The sequence below is a fragment of the Lissotriton helveticus genome, chromosome 5_1 (assembly GCF_964261635.1).
Source record: "Lissotriton helveticus chromosome 5_1, aLisHel1.1, whole genome shotgun sequence".
NCBI classification, from domain to species: Eukaryota; Metazoa; Chordata; class Amphibia; order Caudata; family Salamandridae; genus Lissotriton; species Lissotriton helveticus.
The window spans coordinates 1,515,100,855-1,515,125,269 of NC_136065.1; the positions used below are offsets into that span (position 1 = coordinate 1,515,100,855).

Consider the following 24,415-nt stretch of genomic DNA (forward strand, 5'->3'; position numbering starts at 1 on the left):
AGAAGAGGGCTGAGGCCCTGGAAAAATCTTTTGATACACATATCACTGTGGCTGACATCCAGGGGTGAACATCTAGTCATTCCCATGGTCTGTGTTGTGTGGCTGTCAGATTTGGAGTAGCTCCTGCTGTAACAGATGGCTTTCTGGAGGAACAGAAGGACAGAGGAGGGGTCAATTTAATTGGAAGCATTATAATTCACATTTGGTGTCTGGAAATAGACTATAAGAAGGAGAGCTGAAGGCCCCGAAAATAGTCAACTGACAAACAGCCAGTTGGGCTGTGAGAGCAGGAGACGCTCTGAAAGACTTCTGCCTGTGCCAAGACCAGTGCACCCTGTGAGGGAGAGGAGAGCGCTGGAGGAAGTAAGGTCCAGTGGAATATCCTGGCGATTGGATCTCCAAAGAGAAGTGTGAAGAGAATTGCTCTTGCACCTATGGGGGTCATCGTAGCCAGTGTGCAGAAGGAACGCGGCGACCTCACATGCCAGGTGAGACTGACGTGAAAATTACAGCTGTGCCTGAACAAAGTGTGTTTCATACCAAATCAGAGTTTTCTCTAGATCACTGTCCCAGAAGTGACTCGGACTCTCTCTTCGCTATGCAACTTGTCTATATCTTCAGCAGTGGTTCCAGCCAGCTGCAAATATGTCTTACTAATTCCACTTCTGAAAAAAACATTGGCAGATTCTACACGATTCATATCCCAACTGCTCCCCATTCCAAAACTTAGAAAAAGAGATAAACATTTTTCAGTATATGGAATCCTCCACTTTGATTGACCATTCTCAATCAGGGTTCCCAACTGATGGAGGCTGCTTCTATTTGAAAGTCATGCGGCAAATATTTTGACCCACTTACAGGCACTGTGAGAAACCAACAAGCTCTCAATTGCTGTCTGTTATAAACACTGTTTATAATTGGCCACAATTGAGATCACTGAGGCAGAGGGTGAAACAAAGCAGTGTGAGTTTCTCACACTGCATGTAAATGGGTTAAAAAAAGCAGTTTTAATTAAAAAGAAGGAACAGACTTACCCACAGCCTCTTATTACTCTCCGGTCCCGCAGTTGGTGGCTCCAAAGCAGCAAAGGGTCCCAGAGTCAACTCCCCTAACCAATGCAGATGCTGCTCTCATGCTGCTGATAATATTATTCAGCATGAAAGAAGTGCCAGGATTGATTCGAGAGGGTTCACTCAGCGCTCCTGCAGACACTGGAGCCCTGTGCCTGCTCTCCACCTAGCTATCTAAAACAGCTCAGGTAGCAGAGGTTTAAAGTGTGCATGTCAGGCTGACTGTCGCAAGACAGCCGGCCAAGGTGATATGCGCACTTTAAACTCGGTTAGCCTCTTGTGGTCAGGTGGGTGCCCCGCCCGAAAATCGACCATGGCTGCCATTAACCCCACAGACGGGTGCAGAGGCAATGTTGTAGCTGCTGTGGTTAGAAGCAATTTGGAATGCAGCACAGGGCTAGCACGTTAAGAAGGCAGAGTGAAATGGGGGCACGCATGAGGAGAATGTGTTAACCTGGGCTTCTATGGGAATTCACAAGGGCATATTATCAAGCCCATTATCGCCGCTTTAACGGCAGTTTCCTGCCGATAAAAGCAGCGATAATGTGCCGCCTTTTCTTGATAATATTGTCCCATGTTCTCTGTTTTGGATTTTCATTGTTTACACGTGTTTTGTGGTCAATGTAGTCATTTTCTGAAGGTGTTTCTCTTAAGTTCTCGCATCTAGAAACTCTTTTAATTACATTGTTTGTCCTTGATAAGTATCAAACCAAGCAATATTAATAAAAGTCATAATTCCCGTTATTTCATTAATTCATTCCCTAATTGGACGTTAGGAGCTGTCTGGAATGCACCAGTAAGTTTTCTCAGACGATCTATTTTTAATTCTTTCCTCCTGCCCTCACTGTGCAGCTCTTCGCTCTCACCCTTGTATTTGCCGTTCCCTCCACTCTCTCCCTCACTTCTCTCCTCCTCTTTCTTTTCCAAGCTGTTTCTCCTCAGATGCCTTCAGAGATACAATATCGAAATTAATGATGAGACCCCAGACTTTGCGAATCTTCCTTCATTCTAGTACACACATTCTTGTTTGTGACATCTTTTCTCTTGGGGGGGTAAGGGGGGGAAGGCTCATAAGGCTCATGGAATGCAACAACTTTCATAATTTTAACTGTTGTATCTTAGTATGCATAATTCCAGAAATCGCCTACATTGATTCTGATCCCTTTATGTTAAAGTGCATCTCTTTCCAAACTTACAAACACCTCCCATGAGTTAGTACCGACCACCTCCCACGAGTTAGGCCTCACCACCTCCCATGAGGTTGTGTGCCATGGCAGAGTTCCTCTTTCCCCTCCCCTTCTCCTCCACCCTTTCACCAGTCTCAGCACTAGCACAACACTACCTCAAAATTATTCACCCACAGCACCACCTCACCACCAGCGCAGCACCACTTCAGCTCTAGCACAACACCATTGCAGCACCACCTAACTACCAACGCAGCACCTGCTTTGCATCAGTGCAGCCTCACCACCTCAGCACTAGCACATCATAACTTGGCGCCGCCACAGTGTCACTCAGCGCCACCACAGCACCACCTCAGCATCACTCAGCACAACCTGAGCACCATCACAGCATCACCTGAGCACCACCAAAGCATCACTCAGCACCACCTCAGCATCACTGAACAGCACTTCTCTATCACTCAGCACCCCCTGAGCACCACCTCCGCACAAGCACATTATCACCTAAGCACTACGTCAGTTTAACTATGCACGACCTGAGCAGCAGTGCAGCACCAGTCCAGCACCACCTCAGCACCACTTTAGCACCACCTCAGTACCAGCACAGCACAACCTCACTACCAGTGCAGCACTACCTCAGCATCAGTGTAGCACCATCACTTCAGCGCAGCACCACCACCTCATCATCATTCAGCACCACCATAGCATTACTCAACACTACCTCAGCACCAGTGCAGAATCTCCTCAGCATCACTCAACACCATCACAGCACCACCTTTGCCTCAGTGCACCACCACCAGCGAAGCACCAACTCAGCACCAGAGCAGCAACACCACAGCATCAGCGCAGCACCAACTCAGCACCACTTCAGAATTAGTGCAGCATCACCTTTGCACCAGCACAGCACCACCAAAGCATCACTCAGCACCACCTCAGCATCACTGAACACCACCTCCACCCAAACACACTACCATCTAAGCACCATGTAAGTATAACTCAGCATCACCTGAGCATCAGCACAGCATTACGTCAGCACTAGGACAGACAAACTAGAAGACATTCTGTAGTATTCTGTATTGTGCCTCACAGGCACCTGTAGGTAGAACACTGTGTTATGGACATTCTGGGGTTGGTATTGGAATGTCGACTGTTTGGCAGTTTATGCCTTCTGCTCACTGATGTCGCTGTATTACTCTTGAGCTGAATAAACTCAACCTTGGAACTTCATTCTTGTCTACTCTTATGAACACAAACACTACACATTCTATATGTTTTTTGTTTTTTTTAGGGCCGTTTGGTTGTACATAATGTCTACTTGGTTATATATAAGGTAACAAAAATGCTTATAACACTTAATTATAACTTTTCAACATGCAACACTGCACCCACACTGCTCTACAACATAGCTTAAAGACATTGGTAGAGCCAGTAGCTCTGGCAAAACACTTATAAGGTCTCAGAGGCAAGACCTATTGGCTAAGCCAATGCTTTTTACCACTGCTAACCAATGCTTAAGTGCATGTGCCCTATACAAAACATGGTAACATTGGCTTATCCCCAATTGCCTAATTTAATTTACTACGCTGCACTGTCTGTCCCAGGGCATGTAAATTAAATGCTTCTAGTAGGCCTGCATCACTGACTGTGCCACCCACTTCAGTAGCCCTTTAAACATGCCTCAGGCCTGCCTCTGCACAGCCTGTGGGTGCAGTTTTAAACTGCCATTTTGGCCTGGCTAGTAACACTTCTTGCCTGGCACAAACTTTCCTTTTAGTGATATGTAGGACACCACTAAGGTAGGCCCTAGACAAGGGGCTGATTACCCCCTAGTAGTGAGTCCGGAGCGAGGGCAGCAAAGGCAGGGACATTACGTACTTCAAAGGCCGCTTTGAAGTCTCCCCCACTTCAAAGGCACACTTGGGTATAAGTACTGGACCCCAGACACCACCAATTCAGTACTGCCAAGAGGGATTGCCACTCTGCTGAACTGTTTTGCTGGGCTTTACACATTACCTCTTAAGTTAAGCCTGACTGCTCTGTGCCAAGCTACCAGAGGGTGAGCTCAGATTAATTTAGGTTGTGTATCTGACTTACCTTGACTAGGAGTGTGTCTTGGACAGGTTGCAAACCTCTGCTATCTAGAGACCCAACTTCCAATATCAGCCTTGTCATTAATAAATTCCTTTAATTAATTGGTGGTATTGTCATGCTGAGGCCATGTCATGCAGTGATGACCCTCACATTCCTTTATTACACTATTGGTGGTATTGTCATGCTGAGGCCATGTCATGCAGTGATGACCCTCACATTCCTTTATTACACTAAGTACACTTTCATAGTTTGGCATTTTACGAGGGATAATTGAATAGAAAAAGGAAACCTTGATCATAGTTTAATAATTTGAAATTCCTGAAAAATATTTACAAAATACGATTTCTGTTGCAGAGCTGTGTGGATCCCTAGGCTTAGGTTTCCAACCTACCATTTATGTAACTATTTAGTAAAGTGCTAGCTGGTGACAAATAACTTTGTCATAGTAGTGTAGAATAACAGACAGAAAGATATTCAGCTGATCAAACTGCTTCCTGTATAATATGAGGCCATGCTAGTATCACTTTAGGCTCTCTTGTTGATGGTCTGTTCTGGGATTCGGCTGAATTCAAGCTGCACGTAATAAGGCTCTTTGCTTTTTACCGTAGATGAGGCTGCACCAGGGGTTTTGTTAGGGGCTTGTTTTTAAGTAGGGTTATGATGTACAAGTGCATGAATGATAAAGCAGCCTTTAGATCATTTTACTAAACTAAGAGGAATATTATCAAGCACGGAGTTAAAGTTATCGTCGCTTTAGCGGCAGAAAACTGCCGCTAAGTTGGCGATAATGGGCTTGATAATATGCCCTTGAGAATTCCAATAGTAGCCCGTGTTGACACCAGAACATGGGCTTCTATTGGAATTCTCAAGGGCATATTATCAAGCCCATTATCGACTCTTTAGTGGCAGTTTTCTGCCGCCAAAGCGGCGATAACTGTAACTGTTTCTTGATAATATGCCCCTGTGCTCTTTGTTGGATTTTTTAATTCAATTTCCAAGGCTCTGAAAATTAAGTACAAATCTTAGTGCCAGTCACTACAGCCTTTAAGCAAACATTTGCTATGCAAAAACACATTGCCTGTGTTTTGAAAACTGGAATGAAAATCACTTAACTGGAATGTATTGTGAGGGGAATTTTTACCCTGATAACAAACTACCATATCAAAGACCCTAGAAAGAGGTAATGTAAACTCACTGCAGGGTTATAGTCAGAGGTTTGTGTCATGACACCTTCCTCTCTTGGCTTTGCCCACTGTCTGGGGAGGAGAGAGCAACCTGGTGCCTTTCTTGTCTGAAGTTGCTGGTGTGGCGGATTGCAGCAAACTCAACTTGACCATTCTCTGACACTTGTCAGTAATGTAGGAAACTTTCACCTACGCAATGACCAAAGGTTATGGTGAAAGGTTTAATCGCAGAAGGTTCTCTTTCTCTCAGGTGGTGGTGGCTGTTAAATTCACTATTAAAAAATGCTCTCACTCATTCACTAAATTTTCTTAATCTGCATTAATAAAGATGTCTGAGACTTAAAACATTAATTTTCGTCTTTCATATTATTCCTTTGGTGTGAGCCTCAGGGCACCTTAATGGGTACTCGCATGGGTGCTCCTTGTGTTTATTAAATACATACAACCACTTTTGGATTGACTGAATATTTTATGATCATTATCCCTCAGGTTTCCTGAGGACAGAGGCTGGGGTCAGCTGTCCAATAAAACCAAGTGATGTTAACACTTTGGAGTCTTAGACATCAAAGAGGTGGACTTCAGCTACATGGGATTAAAGCACGAGAACCACTGTTTGTGCCTACAGTTCTTTTGAATACCAAGACATTTGCTCAGGCTAAATCATTTGTAGGCCTCTGATTCCTGGGGTGAGGCAAACAGGCTATGAGTACTTTGGATTACAAACTAGGGGCATGTTTTAGTGCTGTGGAGATTAAAGAAGTGAACATTCTAGAAGGAATTTGGCAGTGCAATTTACTCCACTGAAAAAATTATTTGCTCATGGACCCCCACCAAGGATTGGCTGCTGTATTTGGGATTTCCTACTGACATCAGTGAATTTTCTATTACCACAACACTCTAAATTAGTCTGTATTCCTGACCATTTGGCACCAGTCTCCTAGTTACAGTGGGTGTTGCTGTATGCCAGTTGAGTTAACTAGCACGTATCACTGGGTGGCGCTGGTTCACTCAAACCTCCACGTCATTTGCTCTGGCTATGAGTTTCACAGCACTCAGAGGGGCAGATTTACAAGCCCCTTGCGACACATTTACGCCACCGGTGTGTCACTTCTGTGACGCAGCGGCGGCGTAAACCATGTGCCATGTTGCGCCTTATTTACAACGTGACGCATCTAGGGAGACGCGTCCCGTTGTAAAGCCCTGCGCCACATTAAACCTGCGCCATGGTTTAATGTATGCAGGGTGGGCGTTCCGTCGGAAAAAGCCTCGCCTGCTTGAAGCAGGCGTAAGGCGTGACGCAGCATGTTAGGTATTGGCATCCCCTGAGCATTGCTGGAGTTGCATCGCACTTGCGCCAAACTCCAGCAGTGCGTCGCCCTTACGCCATCAGATGCGTCACGCATCTGTTTATCCTTGCACCACGATTGTAAATGCAGCGCCTCTGTGGTGGCGCAAGGGTAAACGTGAGTGACCATCTTACCTGGCGCATCCCAGCTGATATGCAGGGATGCGCCAGTCCTTGTAAATCTGCCCCAGAGGCTTTTGGGTGTGAGTGGGAGTCTGGAGAAGGGACTCAGATAATTTGCACTACCCAAGACCAAATCATCGGTCCTATGGTGCTTTATTGGCCCCACGGGGTTGCAACTCCTCTTAGCTCATTCATCACTGTGTGTTTCCAAGGAGAGGATCTTTGTTCTTTGATGTGCTAATGTTTGGTGGTGAAGGATTTTTTTCATAATTAAACAATGTTAACATGCAGCACATAAGTGTGTGAGCTGTGCATTTTCCCAGTTTTAATTAATTTCAATGAACATAGGCTGCATATTAAAATGGTTAATGTTGGTCTGTTATGTCTCCTTTTTGTCGTGTATGCTCTTTTTTCATTTCAGGAGAAAGCTGTACCAGCAACTTTAAATAATGTCTTATTTGTTAAGTTGCAGAAGACTGACGTTTGAAGGTCGCAGAGAGAGAGGTTTTAATTGTGCTTTAGCTTGTGAAAATAATGAATTTGTCTTCTCAAGGGGTTCCACAAGATGATTGTCCCCTTCATGGCAACCGTGTGTAGGTGTAGTGAAATGTAGAAAAATAATGATTTTAACTAACAATACGTGTGTAGGTGTAGTGAAATGTAGAAAAAGAATTATTTTAACTAGTACAGGGGGGGATTTAGTACAGAGATGCCTTCCCCATTTTCTAGAAGAAGCTTCACTTGATTTATAGCTCTTGCCTTTCAGAACCTTTCCATGCTGACATCTTCTTCCTAACTTCTTCCCAACTTTCCTGGGATTTCCTATTTTAAAAGAGCAGGGTTACCCTTCACGCAAAATTGAGTCTGCTTTGATTTATCATCTCTGCGTATGTGATTTTGATTGCTTTGCAAATTATTGTCCAATGCATTCATGTATTGATTACTGAATTACAACTCATTTGATGATTTGAATTTGTATCCTTGCAAATCCATTAATAAACCTCCATTATTTGCAAATGTAATACTTTCTATCCTGCTTGTGAAGCCTAATGTGCTTCACATTATTGAACTGTACTCTTTCTGATACCAGCCACAGCCGGGAATTAATATTCACCGGAGGGAGCACAGCCCAAACCTGAATCTGTTTCAAAATCTGCACGGTGCAAAGTGCTCCAACAGGGGTGCACATGTGCATACCCTGCTACTGAAGGGGGAACGGATTGTTCCGTCCAAGCATCTTTGGTAAATTGCATAGGATAAGATTACTCATACGGCCTCAGTGGCAGTGTAACTGTCTAGAGTTAATCTGCTTCACATTGTGTTATACACAGGCTCTGTACAAGGAAACCTGCCGCCAGATGAAAACAATGTGTTTCGAAGTCATTTACTCAGCCCCTTTTAATGTTCCGCCCCTTTTTGGGACTAACGCTCTCAGTGCTGTTACAACTGCTATTGACTCAACAATGAAGGTGTCACATTGATTGTCCATACAAGTCAATCATTCCTTCGACTGGCGCCAGGGAGGCTTACAGATTTATGATCATCAGCTTTCTGCCTCGTGAGACTATGATCTTCATCTTTGCTTGCAGGATCTCTTAGCAGGGACTGCCATACTTACTGTGCTTGCAAACTGGTTTTTCGGGTAGCCACGCTCCACCCCTGCCACACTGAAGGACAGAACTTCCATTCATGACAAAGCCTTCCAGGCACCGGACTGTAAGAACTTGCCCATAGGTGAAGTGTGTCCCAAAACCGGAAACGAGAACAGCGTTATTCACACGGGGCACTGGACAGGACACATCTAAAAGCACAAAAAGAGAGGCAATGTTTGTAAAAAATAGATTTTTTTTTAGTTAATTGAGAGGTCCATTGTCGACTTTGTAATAAACATTCGATTAATATATTTTGCTTTTGTTCCTTCTTTTTCACAAGATCTAATCGTGTACATATGGCTTACATGCGATATATTTACATACTTGTAATTGATATCTAATTAATGTACTCGTAACCAAGTATGGAAAAGTTGAAAACTGTAACTGACACAAGACTTACTAAATATTGGTATCTCTAATTTCTTTCTTTCTTTATTGAAGTGTTCATGACGGTAGGAGTTTTACTTATGGTGAGCTCTGCACAAGATGAAGCACTATCTTTACCTAGAGTAACTCGATGAAGAAAGATTGCAAAAAAGTAAATCTGCACTGGCTTGGATGGGTAGACCCTTGTGCATCTGTTCCTTGTGCAATAGGAGAGCACTGCCACTTCTTCTGTGGGGTGTTGGTAATAGATTACACAGTGGCACGCAGCCACTGTCCTCTGAGATTCATCCATCTTGGCCCCAGAATAGTCCAGGGTTGGACTGGCCATACCGGCGTAAGGCGTTTTCCCGGGAGGCTCGAAGGGTGGGGGCGGTTTTGCTGTGATGCGGCTGGTTTCTTTCCTGAGGGCCGCTTTGGCAGCGGTGCTGCAATATCGGCCCCTAGTATCAAAAGCAACAAGCTAGTGTTTCCAGTCTCTCGGGGCCAGGCAGTGCTTCTCCAGGGGCTAGGCTAAGAAAATTGCCTGGGCCGCTTTGGGTTCCCTGTCCGGCCCTGGAGTAGTCTTCCACTGCCTATAGCTAACATTGTCCATGATAACTGTAGCAAAGAGCAGATCTTTCAGATGTTGCCAGTCCTACCTCTGCCAGATGCGTAATCAAGAAGGAACTGTTCTGCTTTTAAGGAGTAGTCTGGATATCATTTCTTATTTATCTTAGTTTGAACTATGTTCCGAAAGAATAAAAATGGTAGTGTACTTCACCATTACAGCAGGCATTTTTTTATGTTTTATTCAAGAGTCAAATTTCACGCCAGACCTATTGACGTTCCCAATACTATATTATATTTGTCGCTGCTCCTGTTGTGTTCTCCATTGTTCACCAGCATTTAGCTGGTTGTTATTTCAAGAACTGAATATCAGCACTGTGCTCTTTATTTATTATGTTTATTTAGTAAGCCCTGTAAAACCCTATTGTAGCCTCAGAGCACTTTGCTTTAGGTACAAAGCTTTGGGTTGGATCTTCAAACACATAATGGTGACAATAATGCGAAACCAATTGACGGTGTAACAGAAGGCTAGAGTATGGTAAATACTTGGAAGAGAAAATTGTCAGAAGGTGACCCTATAAAGTGTCTAACCAGAGAGAATCAGGCTCGAAAGGGGGAATCAAAGGAATGTAATCATATGATTATTTCAATATCCGAACTTTTAGCTCTCTTCTGAATCTGATTAAGCTGTTTCAAGTCTTAAAGTCTAGATGCTTTGCGTTGCATGTGAAAGGTCCTAACTCTAAACGTCTTATACTGGTGCAAATGAATTGACAGTAACATGTGGTTGGCAGGTCCTATACTTATGGATAGGAGATAAGGGAAGAACAGCGTAGACAAGCAGTGTGGAGAAAAGCCATGCAATATTTTGTTGACAACGCAGAGGTATTTGAAGTTAGCTCTTTACTTCACTCGAAGTCAGCTGAGGAACTGTAGTACAGATGCGATGTGGTCACAAGGATTTAAAAGAACAGGAGGCAGGGAGCATGATTCTCCACATATTAGTGCTTAGATATGAATCTGTTGGAGAGGCTGGTGTAGTGGCTGTTGCAATAATCAATTTTAGACGTCACCAGTGTGGATGTGATGGTTATTTTTAATGGGGAGGTGAAGGAGAGAAAGAAAACTGCGAAGCAGGTGCAAATGAGGGAAGAAAGATTTAGATACCATATTGTTATGGGGTATAAAGGAAAGTCTGCCCCGCCGCCCTTAAAATAATGCATAGAAATAAGATGTATAACATCCGTTCAGTTCAGGCGGCGGATGAGTTACTGTTATCTCTGGGGGGCACTGAGAGTGGTTCCGGTTGAAAAGGGAATTAGTCTAGCAAAGGGATAATAAAAAAGAATGCCCTTCATTTCTTTGCTCGTAAAAAAATATATATTAGAGGAAAAGAAAAAAAAGGAAATTTAAAATGAAAACAAAAAATAAAACATATAATTTAATGGCAATTAAAGGCACAACTAATTTTGAATAATTTACACTTGCCCTCTCTGCAGGGGCTTGGGTAGAGTTAGGGGTACCACAAACCGGATCTGTTCCGGTTAGTTAGAACAAGGGTTTCTCATGGGAGGGGGGGCGGTAGGTTGGGGCACTGGTGTGTAGGGGGTTGGGAAAAAAAGCATAAAAATCTCCTCATTTTCAGATTGGTGTACGACATTTTTTTATTTTACAGTAAGGGTAGTATCTTTATTATTGGTAAGAGTTCTAGGCAGTACTTGTTTCTAATCTGCTCTCAGCTCACGGGGCACGATTTATGAGTAACTTAAAGATTCTCTTCTGGAATGTTTAATGGCCTGCGCACCAAGCCAAGAGTAAATAGAATTGTACAATATCTGACAGACTCGGATGCACAGGTCATTATACTCCAGGAGACACATTTAATCGAGGCAGAGATTCTCGATCTAGTTAAAAAGAACAGATGGATAGATGTTTCAGTATCCTCTTCACAAGTACTTAATGGGTGTGACTATCTTTTAAAAAAAAAACATTAGCACAAGAGTGATTGCGCAGAAGGTAGATCCCGAAGGTAGGTGGGCAATTACCACAGTAGTTATAGGGGATGCACGCTTGACATTAGTGGGTTATTATGGACCCAATCGGGATGATCCCACAGCTCTGGAGTCATTATTTTCCGAGTTACTACACTTTTTGGAGTTGACTATAATAGCAGGGGATTTTAATATTGTGCTGGACCCCCTTTTAGACAAGAACCCGAGTAGTAGACAGCAAACACTATCAAAGTATAGAGCTTTTCTTCTTAATTCTATGAAACAGTATGGTTATGTGGATGTGTGGAGTGCAAGGGCTGGACAGCAGCATGGTTTTTCATTTCGGAATTACAAGTATCGTCATCAATCTAGAATTGACTTCTTTTTAATAAGTCGCAATTTGGTTGATGCTTACAAGTGGGTGGGTTATTCACCCTCACATTTGTCAGATCACGCCTCAGTATCTTTGGTTCTTGACGGAGTTATTAAACCTTCTTCTAGGTCTTGGTCCTTCGACCGATCCCTTCTCTCGTCATTGGAAGATATTACATTCATTAAATCTGAGACCCTGAAGTTTATGCAGGAAAATATTGGCTCAGCTGAGCCCAGCATAGTATGGGATGCCTTTAAATGTTGTTTGCGTGTTATAATCCAAAATAAGGTGGTATAGCGATGGAGGCAGTACGCACAAGAAGTGGCCTCTATTGAAGCTAAGATAATCACTACGCAAGCTGACATAGAAGTTAGTAGTAATGATTCCATCCCCAATGTTTTACTTTTGAATGAGAAATTGCTTACACTTAAGGGGGAGTTGACTTCCATCTTAAACCAACGTATCCAACAGAAATGGGAAGCGAGCAAATTAGTTCTCTTTGAATACGGAGAGGGTGCTGGCAAACTACTGGCCTGGAAATCAAAGACCGATCAGGCACGTAATATAATTGACTCAGTTACAACTAATGCTGGGACTTTTTCATCAGACGTTGATATTAGAACTGCATTTAAAGAATTCTTCCAAAATATATATCAGGAGGATAAGGATATTTCCCCAGAAAGTGTAGGTAATTGGCTGAATGGCATCTCTCTACCTGCATTATCCTCAGAACAAAGTGTTTCTAAGGATAATGTGATCACAGTGGAGGAAGTTGCTGAGGCTATTCGGGGCAGTAAGGGAGGCAAGGCCGCTGGCCCTGATGGCCTGCCAGTCGAGGTTTATAAAAATTTGACGGAAGAAATATCCCCCTTCCTTGCGGTTCTATTCAATCAAATTTTTCAAGAGGGGGTGCCTCCACCTATATCTTGGAACAATGCTTCCATAACGCTCATATTGAAATCGGGTAAGCCAGCCACTAACTGCGGCTCATACCACCCTATATCAATTCTGAATACGGATTACAAAATGTTTGCTTCCATCTTAGCTAAAAGGTTGAGCCTGGTCGCCCCTGATATTTTACATTCTAGTCAGAAGGGTTTCGTTAGGGGTCGCCAACTTTTTGAGTTAACTTATGATCTCATCGGAGCCATAGACATGGCGACCATGGACTCTATCCCATTGGCTGTTCTCACGTTGGATGCCACCAAGGCCTTCGACAGGGTCAATTGGTTGTACCTGTCGGGGGCCTTGGCTAAATTTAACGTGGGCAAGAGTTTTTCCAGAGCAGTGAAATTGTTGTATCAAAGTCCTACGGCCTGTGTATTGATAAATGGGGGTTTATCCGAACCCTTCGCGGATACAAGAGGGACACGTCAGGGCTGTCCTTTATCCCCTTTGTTATTCGATCTCTATATCGAGTCTTTTGCTCATAAATTAAGAGAGGATAATACTATCAAACCTTTTATTTATAGAGACTGGGTAAAAAAGGTGGCCCTTTACGCAGATGACGTAATGATCATGACATCAGACATTACTACCACGTTTCCGGCAGCCATTAAGCTTGCGATGGAATTTGGTGATGTCTCAGGATATGAGGTTAATGCCTCAAAGACTGAGATAATGGTGTGGAATGAAGATTTGTCGGGCTTCAATGAGCAACTCAGTACTAGTTTACGATATTTGGGGTTAAACATCGTTAAGGACATTAATTCGATCGCTCACCTAAACTTTGCTGCAGTTGCCAAAGAATGTCGTAAGCTTATGGGAGCTTGGATGAATCTTCCCCTGTCCTTATTAGGCCGAGTAAACTTGGTGAAAATGACTATTCTCCCTAAGGTTTCTTTTTTATTTAATACAATTCCACTTTACTTTGATCCGGCTTGGTTGGCTAAGCTACAGGGCGATATTACCTCATTTATCTGGAATAAAAAAAATCCTAGGATAGCATGGAAGAAAATCAGGCGCCGCAGGGAAAAGGGGGGGCTGGCAGGTCCAGACTTGCAGATATATGCGTGGGCATTCCAACTATCACACGCACGAATGCTACTAAAAACTCCGACAGATGAGGGATTGGAGAGTATGTTTTTGGCCTTACTGAAGGCTGAAGGGGTGGGCCAGTCGGGCTTCTTATTCAAATTTGGCGACCCCAAATTCTTTAAAAAGGTAAATTTGAAGGTGCTGCAGGGCCAGGCAAAAATGTGGGCTAAGCTAAGGTCCTTAATAAAACTAGGATACTATTCCTGCAGATTTCCAATATGGGATCTTACCGCGGCTCCAGGTTGGGTAGGTGACATCTTAGCACTCCCTCTAAGAGAAGCCGGAGTAGCAGCTTGGGGAGATCTGTTTGTGGGGGGGACCCTGCTTCCATGGGAATGTTTAGTAAATAAGGTGGGGCTCAATCTTTCCAGATTTAAATATTTGCAAATATCGAGCTGGGCCCAAGCATTCACTACCCAAATCCCACACAGGAACTACCTGCCATTAGGGGAAGGGTGCCATCTCGAATCTCTGCTGTTGGACAAACCACCTGTAAAGAAAGAGACATCTTTATGGTACAACCTAATTTTGGAAGAACTTGACAGTGAATTCCATCTTCCTGAGTTGTTGTGGGGGCCTTTGATGCCAGGCTTGCATGTGAAAGATCTGTGGCTAGTGTCCTGCAAGGTTTTGTGGGACCAAGTTAAACCAGCCTGGCTTCGTAGAAATCATCTTTTTACACTACATAGGGCATATTATTCTCCACAAAGACTGTCAAAGTTTTCCCTGGGTGTCTCAGTGGCTTGTGCACGGTGTGGCTTAAAAGAGGCCTCTGACCCAACAACTGCCTTTGTCTATGATGTGATCAAATACCCTCACAAGAACTAGCTGTCCCCCTTCCTATCTGATCTTCTTGACCTCACCCAGTATGTAGCCCCTACCTTGAATCCTGCTTGTATTATACATAATCGGAACACCTGGAGTTAGTATTTCTGTGACATTTATGCCAAAATCAGCATTATGATAAGGATGTTCTTGCCACCTTCCAGTTTGCTAACAGCTTTACACACTCTGGAGGTCACTGTTTTGCTCTTTGCTTCTCCACTATTCCGAAACTGCTCATTTGGCGTGGGACTCTCAAAGAGTCCTCCTCTGACCATAAGATAATGGGCTTCCTTTTTGGAGAACAGGCTCTGTAGTAAACAACGCTCTGTTCTATAATCCAAGAACATTTTGAGAATCCTAAATAGCTTGTGAATCTAAACATGGCTGACACCCATTCAGGTTCCATAGATGCCCTTCTAGCCCACCTAGAGAAAAAGGTGACTACAGAACTGGCATTCATTGCACCCTTTTTTAACATGAACCTTTAATCCACCGAAGACCAACAAATGAGTCAGTGATGACTTGAGCCTTCAGACATACCGAGGAAGAACAATAGAAAGGCACTGGAACAAAACGTATTGCTGGCCTAACTGTGTGCAGAAAACATTCTAGAGGGTGCAAATTAGCTTGCACTGGAGCAAAAAGGTATATTTTCAAGCATGCATCTCAAAAGCTACCTCTTCTAAAGAACTCTCCCATGTCTGTGGGGAAATTATGTCCTTCCCCCCAACCAAATGCAAAGCCCTCTTTAGCCTTTAGATGATTTATGTATGTGACAACTAAGTTTCCTTTCTCATTACCAAATTCTAACCTTTTGACAAGGACACATCACCTCTACTCAACACTCAACTCAACCCCCCTACCCAATTCAACTCTCCCTCCCAATCTCTCATGGACTGCATCCCAGCCATCGAGGTCAAACTCTAAAAAATCCTCCTCTAACCCTTAATGAAATCCTCCCGACCAAAATCATCTGTATGCCTCCAGCTTTTTCCCTCCCTATCGCCAAGATAATCAATACCTCCCTCTTTAGCAGCCTTACCCCTCTATATCTAAAGCATGACATCATCACACGTACCATCAAGAAACCTTCAATAGTCCCTTACAATCTCTTCAGCTATATGCCTATCTCTGGCTTACTTTATGATGCCAAAGCACACTAATTCTCCTCTCACCTGGAAGCTCATGGCCTCCTTAGTGACTTTCAGTCAGGATTCAGAGTGGCACAAAGCTTCTAAACATCAGGGAAGAATTTCTCAACTACCTAGACCAAAGCATACCCTATGACTTAATCCTTCTGGACTTCTCAACACCATTTAACACCATTCAACATCAATTACTTCCGATGGTTTCAACTTACCAACTTATGACTGCAACAAAGCCATCTTGAGATTTCTCCTTCCTTCTAAACTACACTCATCATGTCAAACTGGGCTCATTGCTCTTCAGGTCTTCCACAATCACTTTTGGAATCCTGCAAGACTCAACTCTGCCACCTGTGCAGTTCAAAATGTACAGTACCCGGTCAGTGTAATTCTTTGCTACTATGATTCTGGAAGTCATATGCATGCTGATGATGCTGAACTACATATCAAGCATGAGGATGAGGACATCTCTGGCAATTCACAAAAATTCTCTCATTGCATATCTCAAGATAATCATTCCAATCAGAAAAGCTGGTTGTGTCGGAATGGTGGAAAATCTGAAATGCTGCATAAGGGACCGTCACTCCAACCAATCTTCCTTTCCTCTGGTATGAGTACATCCCAGGCACTGAAAAACAATATATCCTGAGAGAAAATAACAATCACATCCTCACTGGTGACGTCCAAAATTGATTATTGCAACAGCCTCTACACCAGCCTCTCCAACAGATTCATATTTAGGCCCTAATATGTGGAGAATCATGGTCCCTGCCTCCTGTTCTTTTAAATCCTTGTGACCACATTGCACCCATACTACAGTTCCTCAGCTGACTTCGAGTGAAGTAAAGAGCTAACTTCAAATACCTATGCGTTGTCAACAAAATATTGCATGGCTTTTCTCCACACTGCTTGGCTACGCTGTTCTTCCCTTATCTCCTATCCATAAGTATAGGACCTGCCAACCACATGTTACTGTCAATTCATTTGCACCAGTATAAGACGTTTAGAGTTAGGACCTTTCACATGCAACGCAAAGCATCTAAGACTTGAAACAGCCTAATCAGATTCAGAAGAGAGCTAAAATTTCGGATATTGTAATAATCATATGATTAACTTCCTTTGATTCCCCCTTTTCGAGCCTGATTCTCTCTGGTTAGACACTTTATAGGGTCACCTTCTGACAATTTTCCCTTCCAAGTATTTACCATACTCTAGCCTTTTGTTACACCGTCAATTGGTTTCGCATTATTGTCACCATTATGTGTTTGAAGATCCAACCCAAAGCTTTGTACCTGAAGCAAAGTGCTCTGAGGCTACAATGGGGTTTTTCTGGGCTTACTAAATAAACATAAGAAATAAAGAGCACAGTGCTGATATTCAACACTGTGCGCTGTCATGGACCTACTGAAAGTAAATAATGTATTTAATGAACCGCGCTGCTACTCAGACTAGAGTGTCCTGGCGTGTGACAGCAAGAGGAAAACGCGTGTAAAAGACCCATCCCATATTAAAAAGCCATGTTTTAAAGTTCTTCCTGAAAGAGAGTAGGTCTGTGGTTAGTCTCAGAGACTCAGGGAGGCTATTCCACAATTTTGCATCTAGAAAGCCAAGGGATCTGCCTCCAGTGCTGGCACAGCATATTTTAAGCATGATGGCCAGGTTGGCATTGGAAGATCTTAGGGGTCTAGATGTTGTTTAGTGATTTACGCGCTTATTTAGGTAGCCGGCTTCTAAGCCGGGGAAAGCTTTAAAGAAGATGGTCATCGCTTTTAAGTCAATCTTTTGTTTTATGTAGAGCCAGTGTAGAGACTTAAGAATAGGGGTCATACTAGATCTGGGTTTAGGTCTCAGGATGGCTCTGGCTGCCGCGTTTTGTACCACTTGTAGGCGCTGGATAAGGGATTTGGGAAGACCGAGGTACAAGCTGTTGACATCGTCAAGCTTTGATGTCACTAGAGCCTGCACCACGATCTTTCTGCTCTCAAGCTGTAATAGTGGCAGGAATTTTTTTAGGATCCGGAGTATGCCAAAGCAAGCGCCAGTCAGATTTAAGATTTGAAAGCAAATGGAGAGTGTCTTGTCTATGACAATTCCCACGTTTTTGACTTTCTCCTTTTCCGCGGGCGGGAAAGGTCTGTTAAAAACCTTTGTGAGGCAAGATCCAATCATTGCCCTGTAAAAGTTGGTTCCTTTTTTCACACGTAAAAACAACTGAGTGTCATCAGAATAGAAAACATTTTTGGCTCCCTCTACCAGAAATGCAAGGGGGGATAGTTATATATTAAAAAGGGCAGGACTAAGCATAGAGCCCTGAGAACACCTACATTCATGACCGGAATCGGGGATGAGAAAGGGGGAAGCCAGATGTCCTGAGGTCTCTTTGCCAAGAAGGATGACATCCATGTTAAGGCTGTCCCCCCCAGACCTATGTTAGCAAGTCTCTCCAGGAACCTCTCATGTGGGACCATATCGAAGGCCACCGACAGATCGAGCAGTATCAAAACAGCCTTGCCTCCCTGGTCCAGCTTACCCTTGAGAAATTCAGTCACTTCCAGCAGAGTTAGCCCTAAAACCTGATTGGGACTCATGAAGGAGCTTCCCATCTTCGATGTGTTTTTGGAGGGCCTTGTTTACATGCTTCTCTAATACCTTAGAGAGGGCCGGTAGAAGGGAGATTGGCCTGTAGTTGGCAGGGTCTGTCAGTTTGGCGTTAGCCTTTTTTATCAGTGGAAGAATCTTAGCATTCTTCCATAAATTCGGCATGTTGCCTGAGGAGAGGGAAGCATTAAAGAGCTAGTTTACCGTGGGGTTTATGGTGGGAGCTAATAGGCTCAGGTTATTCGCTGGGATTGGGTCGGTAGGAGAGCCAGACTTAATGCTTTAGAGAAGGATCAGTGACTCTTCAAGCTGAAACTCATGTAAAGCTAGTAAAGGTGGAGGATCCAAGAGGTGAAATGTGCTATTGGAACTAAGGTAGAAAGTCAGTTCTTCCTCTGAGATGTTAGTGAAGGCTTGTTGGATCACAGAGATTTTTGTGTGCAATTTGTTCATTTTGAAGGGGCAGTGGTATCAGGAAGGACGCGCTGCAGCCTGCTTAAGCGTGCAGCGCTTCAGTGCTACTCATGACGATTATTTCGCGACCTTTTTAAAAAAACGCCAGTTTTTACTATTTTATTTTATTTGTGTTCTTTATTATCCCCTGTTTTTAATCCCCACTAACTCGCACTCTAATTGGAATACTCACCGCTCTTTGCGGGTCCTGGTCCCTTTCTTTTGACTTCCTGAGTCAAACTGGGCGGCCATCTTGGGGGTAAGTGGGACGCTATTTGTCACACGGTCTAGTCGCCATAAGGACGCTAGACCTCCTATAAAACTTGGGCAAACTAGGCGCTCTCTCTTGTTCATTTTGAAGGGGCAGTGGTATCAGGAAGGACGCGCTGCAGCCTGCTTAAGCGCGCAGCGCTTCAGTGCTACTCATAACGATTATTTCGCGACTATTTTAAAAAAACGCCAGTTTTTACTATTTTATTTTATTTGTGTTCTTTATTATCCCCTGTTTTTAATTCCCACTAACTCGCACTCTAATTGGAATACTCACCGCTCTTTGCGGGTCCTGGTCCCTTTCTTTTGACTTCCTGAGTCAAACTGGGCGGCCATCTTGGGGGTAAGTGGGACGCTATTTGTCACACGGTCTAGTCGCCATAAGGACGCTAGACCTCCTATAAAACTTGGGCAAACTAGGTGCTCTCTCTTGTTCATTTTGAAGGGGCAGTGGTATCAGGAAGGACGCGCTGCAGCCTGCTTAAGCGCGCAGCGCTTCAGTGCAACTCATAACGATTATTTCGCGACTATTTTAAAAAACGCCCGTTTTTACTATTTTATTTTATTTGTGTTCTTTATTATCTCCTGTTTTTAATCCCCACTAACTCGCACTCTAATTGGAATACTTACCGCTCTTTGCGGGTCCTGGTCCCTTTCTTTTGACTTCCTGAGTCAAACTGGGCGGCCATCTTGGGGGTAAGTGGGACGCTATTTGTCACACGGTCTAGTCGCCATAAGGACGCTAGACCTCCTATAAAACTTAGGCAAACTAGGCGCTCTCTCTTGTTCATTTTGAAGGGGCAGTGGTATCAGGAAGGACGCGCTGCAGCCTGCTTAAGCGCGCAGCGCTTCAGTGCTACTCATAACGATTATTTCGCGACTATTTTAAAAAACGCCAGTTTTTACTATTTTATTTTATTTGTGTTCTTTATTATCCCCTGTTTTTAATCCCCACTAACTCGCACTCTAATTGGAATACTCACCGCTCTTTGTGGGTCCTGGTCCCTTTCTTTTGACTTCCTGAGTCAAACTGGGCGGCCATCTTGGGGGTAAGTGGGACGCTATTTGTCACACGGTCTAGTCGCCATAAGGATAGAAACAAAGTAGAAGGTGCACTCTCAAAGAAGTCAATATCAGAAATTGCTTATTTATATAAATTCTTCTTTATTCCAAAATTCTTTCAGACATCATAGGCACAGCCAACGCGTTTCGTTCCTTTCTTGGCTTTTGGAACTTCGTCAGGGCTGTAATAATTACAACATATATGACATAAATATACAATAAACAAAACAGACCAAGAAAATACAAATACAAAAAATGTTTTTCTTATGAAAATTGCGACATATTAATACAATTACAATACACATTCAAAAAACCCAAGAAAACACAAACTGAGATACTACACATTGTTTAAAAACCCTTAAGGTCGGTAATGATGTCTCTAGTCCCAACAGAGCACCTAACTGTCACAACTCTTAAAAAGAATCATGTGGACTAGAGAGCAGCTCAGACAATGTAATAATCACCATAGGTAATAAACATATTATCAGTACATGAAAAATTGTCCTATTAAAAACACTTGCGACCCTTGCAGTGTCCTATGAAATATACCATCCACAGGAATACAGCATTTTACGCCATCATATTTACATTTAGACAATACGAACAAAATGCAAAAAACAGTTTAATTATTAATAATATTCATTTCTGGTCCTGGAGTTTAGCCATTGTCATAGAGAGTGACATGTTATTATAAGCACCCACATTGTCCGAACGTGAGTCAGAAATACCACATTGAGGAGTCCTAAAAACCACATTGATAAACATAGCAGCTCAGAATGGGTATATGTGATTAAGACTAACCCCCGCCAGATTGTGAAGCCCCGGAAGATAAGTTGTGCTTACCGAAAATTGATAAACTCAAGACTCCAAAAGGAGAGATTCAAAGTATCATGTAGATCCGAATGGTGATCTGTACAGGTCGGTCATGCGTTCTGAATAAAAAAGAGCAAAGGTATATAGCAGTTCGGACATGCACGTATAAACACATTAATAGTCCATGAAGCTAGACCAGCAAGAACTAAGAATTTTAGCCCCAAAGGACAACAAATAGCGATGTCCATTCGTTACAATCCGGTTTCCTAAGTAAATATCCACCTTTAGAGCATAAACGAAGGAAATGAAAAAATTGTTTTACAACTCTAGTCCCAGATCGGAAGCCGAGTAATACCCATAGATTATTGTCGCTCCCGTTTAATATTTATATACCTCAAGGGTAAAAGATGGCGTTTGTCAGCCTGTAGATCTTGAAGATAACCCGTTTCTCACGTGGAGAGATTAAAAACCTGTAGAGATCACAGATAAATCGAATCAATATGTATTAAGAAAGCGTTTGGTTTTAAACACATAACAGAAGCCAGAACTTGGATCCCCGAAGGAAAGACAAAATGTTACTTTTAATTTAAGCGAGCCTACTGAACCGAGCCTATACTATGTTGAGTACAAAACTCAATATTAACAAAATACAGAGTTTGACCGTGGTAATGTTACTCTTAATTTAAGAGAGCACACTGAATTGGGCCTGTACTATTGTGAGAATGAAACTCATTATTAGAAAAAATATATACAGTTTGACCGTGGTAGATTATTGGTGTAATATAAACCAATGCCCTCATGTCCCAAGCAAATATAAGTTAGCCTAGGAAAATTTATAACATGAGTAAACATGATTTGTAGCCATACCAGTTTTTCATTTGGGCCAGCCTCTTAACTGTATTTCGAACCTCGAGGTTCCCCGGAAAATAGTCCCTGCCCAAATACTTCAGCGCAATGCCGGAAACATACAATGTAAATCGCCGACCTTGTAAATGTACACATAGATCTGTACAAATTTGTGAGAATGCTAAAATTGAAGGATTTTTTCTCACGTCAGACACCAAGGGTTCCGGATAGATCTGAAACAAAAGAGGTGGGGACACATACAGTAGCTGATGTTAGAGGTATACACTTGTTGCTTAACCTTGACGATGAGGAACCATATGATATGGAGGCAATATTGAACTAATTGGATATACAGCAAGATCTTGGAACTAATAGCCATCTAAAACCGAGATCCAAATTTACGCCTTCATACAATTACCATCCTAGCATTGACACCTTTTACAATCAAGTAACCAGGGACCTATACAAACTAGAAACATCAGCGCAACGAAATAATACTAACAAATATAACATCACTGCCGGGGAGAGAATTGCCCTTGAGAATTTAAGAACTGACAGTACCATCGTCATCAAGGAAGCCGATAAAGGCGGTAATGTGGTTGTGATGGACCATCGGGACTATATGGCTGAAATTCTCAGGCAACTTAATGACACTAATTGCTACCGACGCATTTCTGCCAACCCTATTAATAAGATCAGCAGTTTGATTACTGGCAAACTCACTGAGTGGCGAGAGACTTGCCTTATTTCGGAGGATGAGTTTAGATACTTACGGGTAGACAAACCAAGATACCCGTGTATCTATATCTTACCCAAAGTGCATAAGGGGGGTGCCTTCCCACCGGGGCGCCCCATAATTTCGGGTATTGGATCGGTGACTGAGAAAATCTCTGAGTTTGTTGACCTCCATTTACAGAAGTATGTCATCAACCTTCCATCATATATTCGTGATAGTTCTGACATTCTAGCCAAATTCAATGGCTTACAATGGTCAGAAGAATTGTCTTTTGTCACTTTTGACGTGGAAAGCCTGTACACGTGCATCCACAGCAAATTTGGCATAACTGCGGTACGATCTTTCCTGGACAAAGAGAGAGCAGAACTACATGACTTTAATGAGATGCTCCTAGAAATGATAAACATCATTCTTGAGAATAACTACTTCCTGTATGACGGCACCTGGTACCACCAAACACGTGGGACAGCTATGGGTTCCAAATTTGCGCCGTCATACGCTTGCTTATTCATGGGCTGGTAAGAGCGATCACATGTATGGTGCAATTATGCCTCCCCCTGGACCGATCATATCGTGTTCTGGGGGAGGTATATAGACGACATCATAATCGTATGGTCCGGTACTGATGAACAATTGCAGGCCTTTCATGGTTATCTTAATGATAACAACTGCAATGTTAAACTAACAATGAAACATGGAAAGGATAGTATTGACTTTCTGGACATTCGTTTTTATATCGATGATAACAGCGTCCAGAGCACACTCTTTAGGAAGGAGACAGCCTGCAATGCTATACTACGGGCCGACAGCGCTCATCCGCAGTCAGTGATTAATAATATCCCCTACGGCGAGATGGTAAGGATTCGTAGAAATTGCAGCCAGGAGGACACTTTTATCACTAATATTAAGGAGGCAAACAACAGATTTCTCAAGAGAGGGTATAAAAAGCAAACAGTGCAAACAGCAGTTGAAAGAGCAATCAAACTTGACAGGAAAAATACCCTCTGTACCAAAAAAAGAAATCCCAAGTCAACCAGGAAAAAGAACGGTCCGGTCAGATTTGTCACCCAGTATAACACCCACAGCAAGAAAGTGTACAATATTCTTAGGAAGAATTGGGCTATTCTTGGGAATATCAATAGTATATCCAGTGTCATCCCAAACCAGCCGCAGATAACATACCGCAGGGGTAGATCGTTGCGGGATACCTTATGCAAAAGCTATGTCACAAGTGATAAAAAGAAAATATGGTTTCCACCGAAACCCTTGGGTTTCTTCACCTGTGGAACTTGCAACATATGTCCCTTTGGTCGACACAAAACCAGTGAATTCTCACACATCTCATCTAAAAAATACAAGATCGATGCTTTTATCAATTGCAACACACCTTATGTAGTATACATTTTGGGTTGTAGTTGCGATAGAATATATGTCGGCAGTACATCACGCCCACTAAAAAGCAGAATCCAGGAACACCGTAGGGTGATCATTAATAAGGACAGCCGCTATCCGGTCAGCACACATTATAATGATCACCATCCAATGGATTCAACCTTTTGGTTTTTGGGAATTGATCATATCCCTCAGGACACCCGGGGTGGGGATCGTGAGCTGGCATTACGACAAAGGGAGGCAAAATGGATTTGTCGCCTTAGGGCCACTCAGACGGGGCACAATACGGATAGGG

At 43.0% G+C, this 24,415-nt stretch overlaps 1 protein-coding gene across 2 annotated transcripts in view; it reads right to left on the reverse strand.

Annotated features, from left to right (window-relative positions):
- The window catches only part of LOC144753676 (membrane cofactor protein-like), a 419,797-nt gene that overhangs the window by 225,261 nt on the left and 170,121 nt on the right, over positions 1 to 24,415 (reverse strand). For both annotated transcript variants that reach the window (XM_078641280.1, XM_078641279.1), the window contains exon 7: positions 8,613 to 8,795. In XM_078641280.1, coding sequence (XP_078497406.1) covers positions 8,613 to 8,795 — 183 coding nt within the window. The remainder of the gene's footprint in view (positions 1 to 8,612; positions 8,796 to 24,415) is intronic.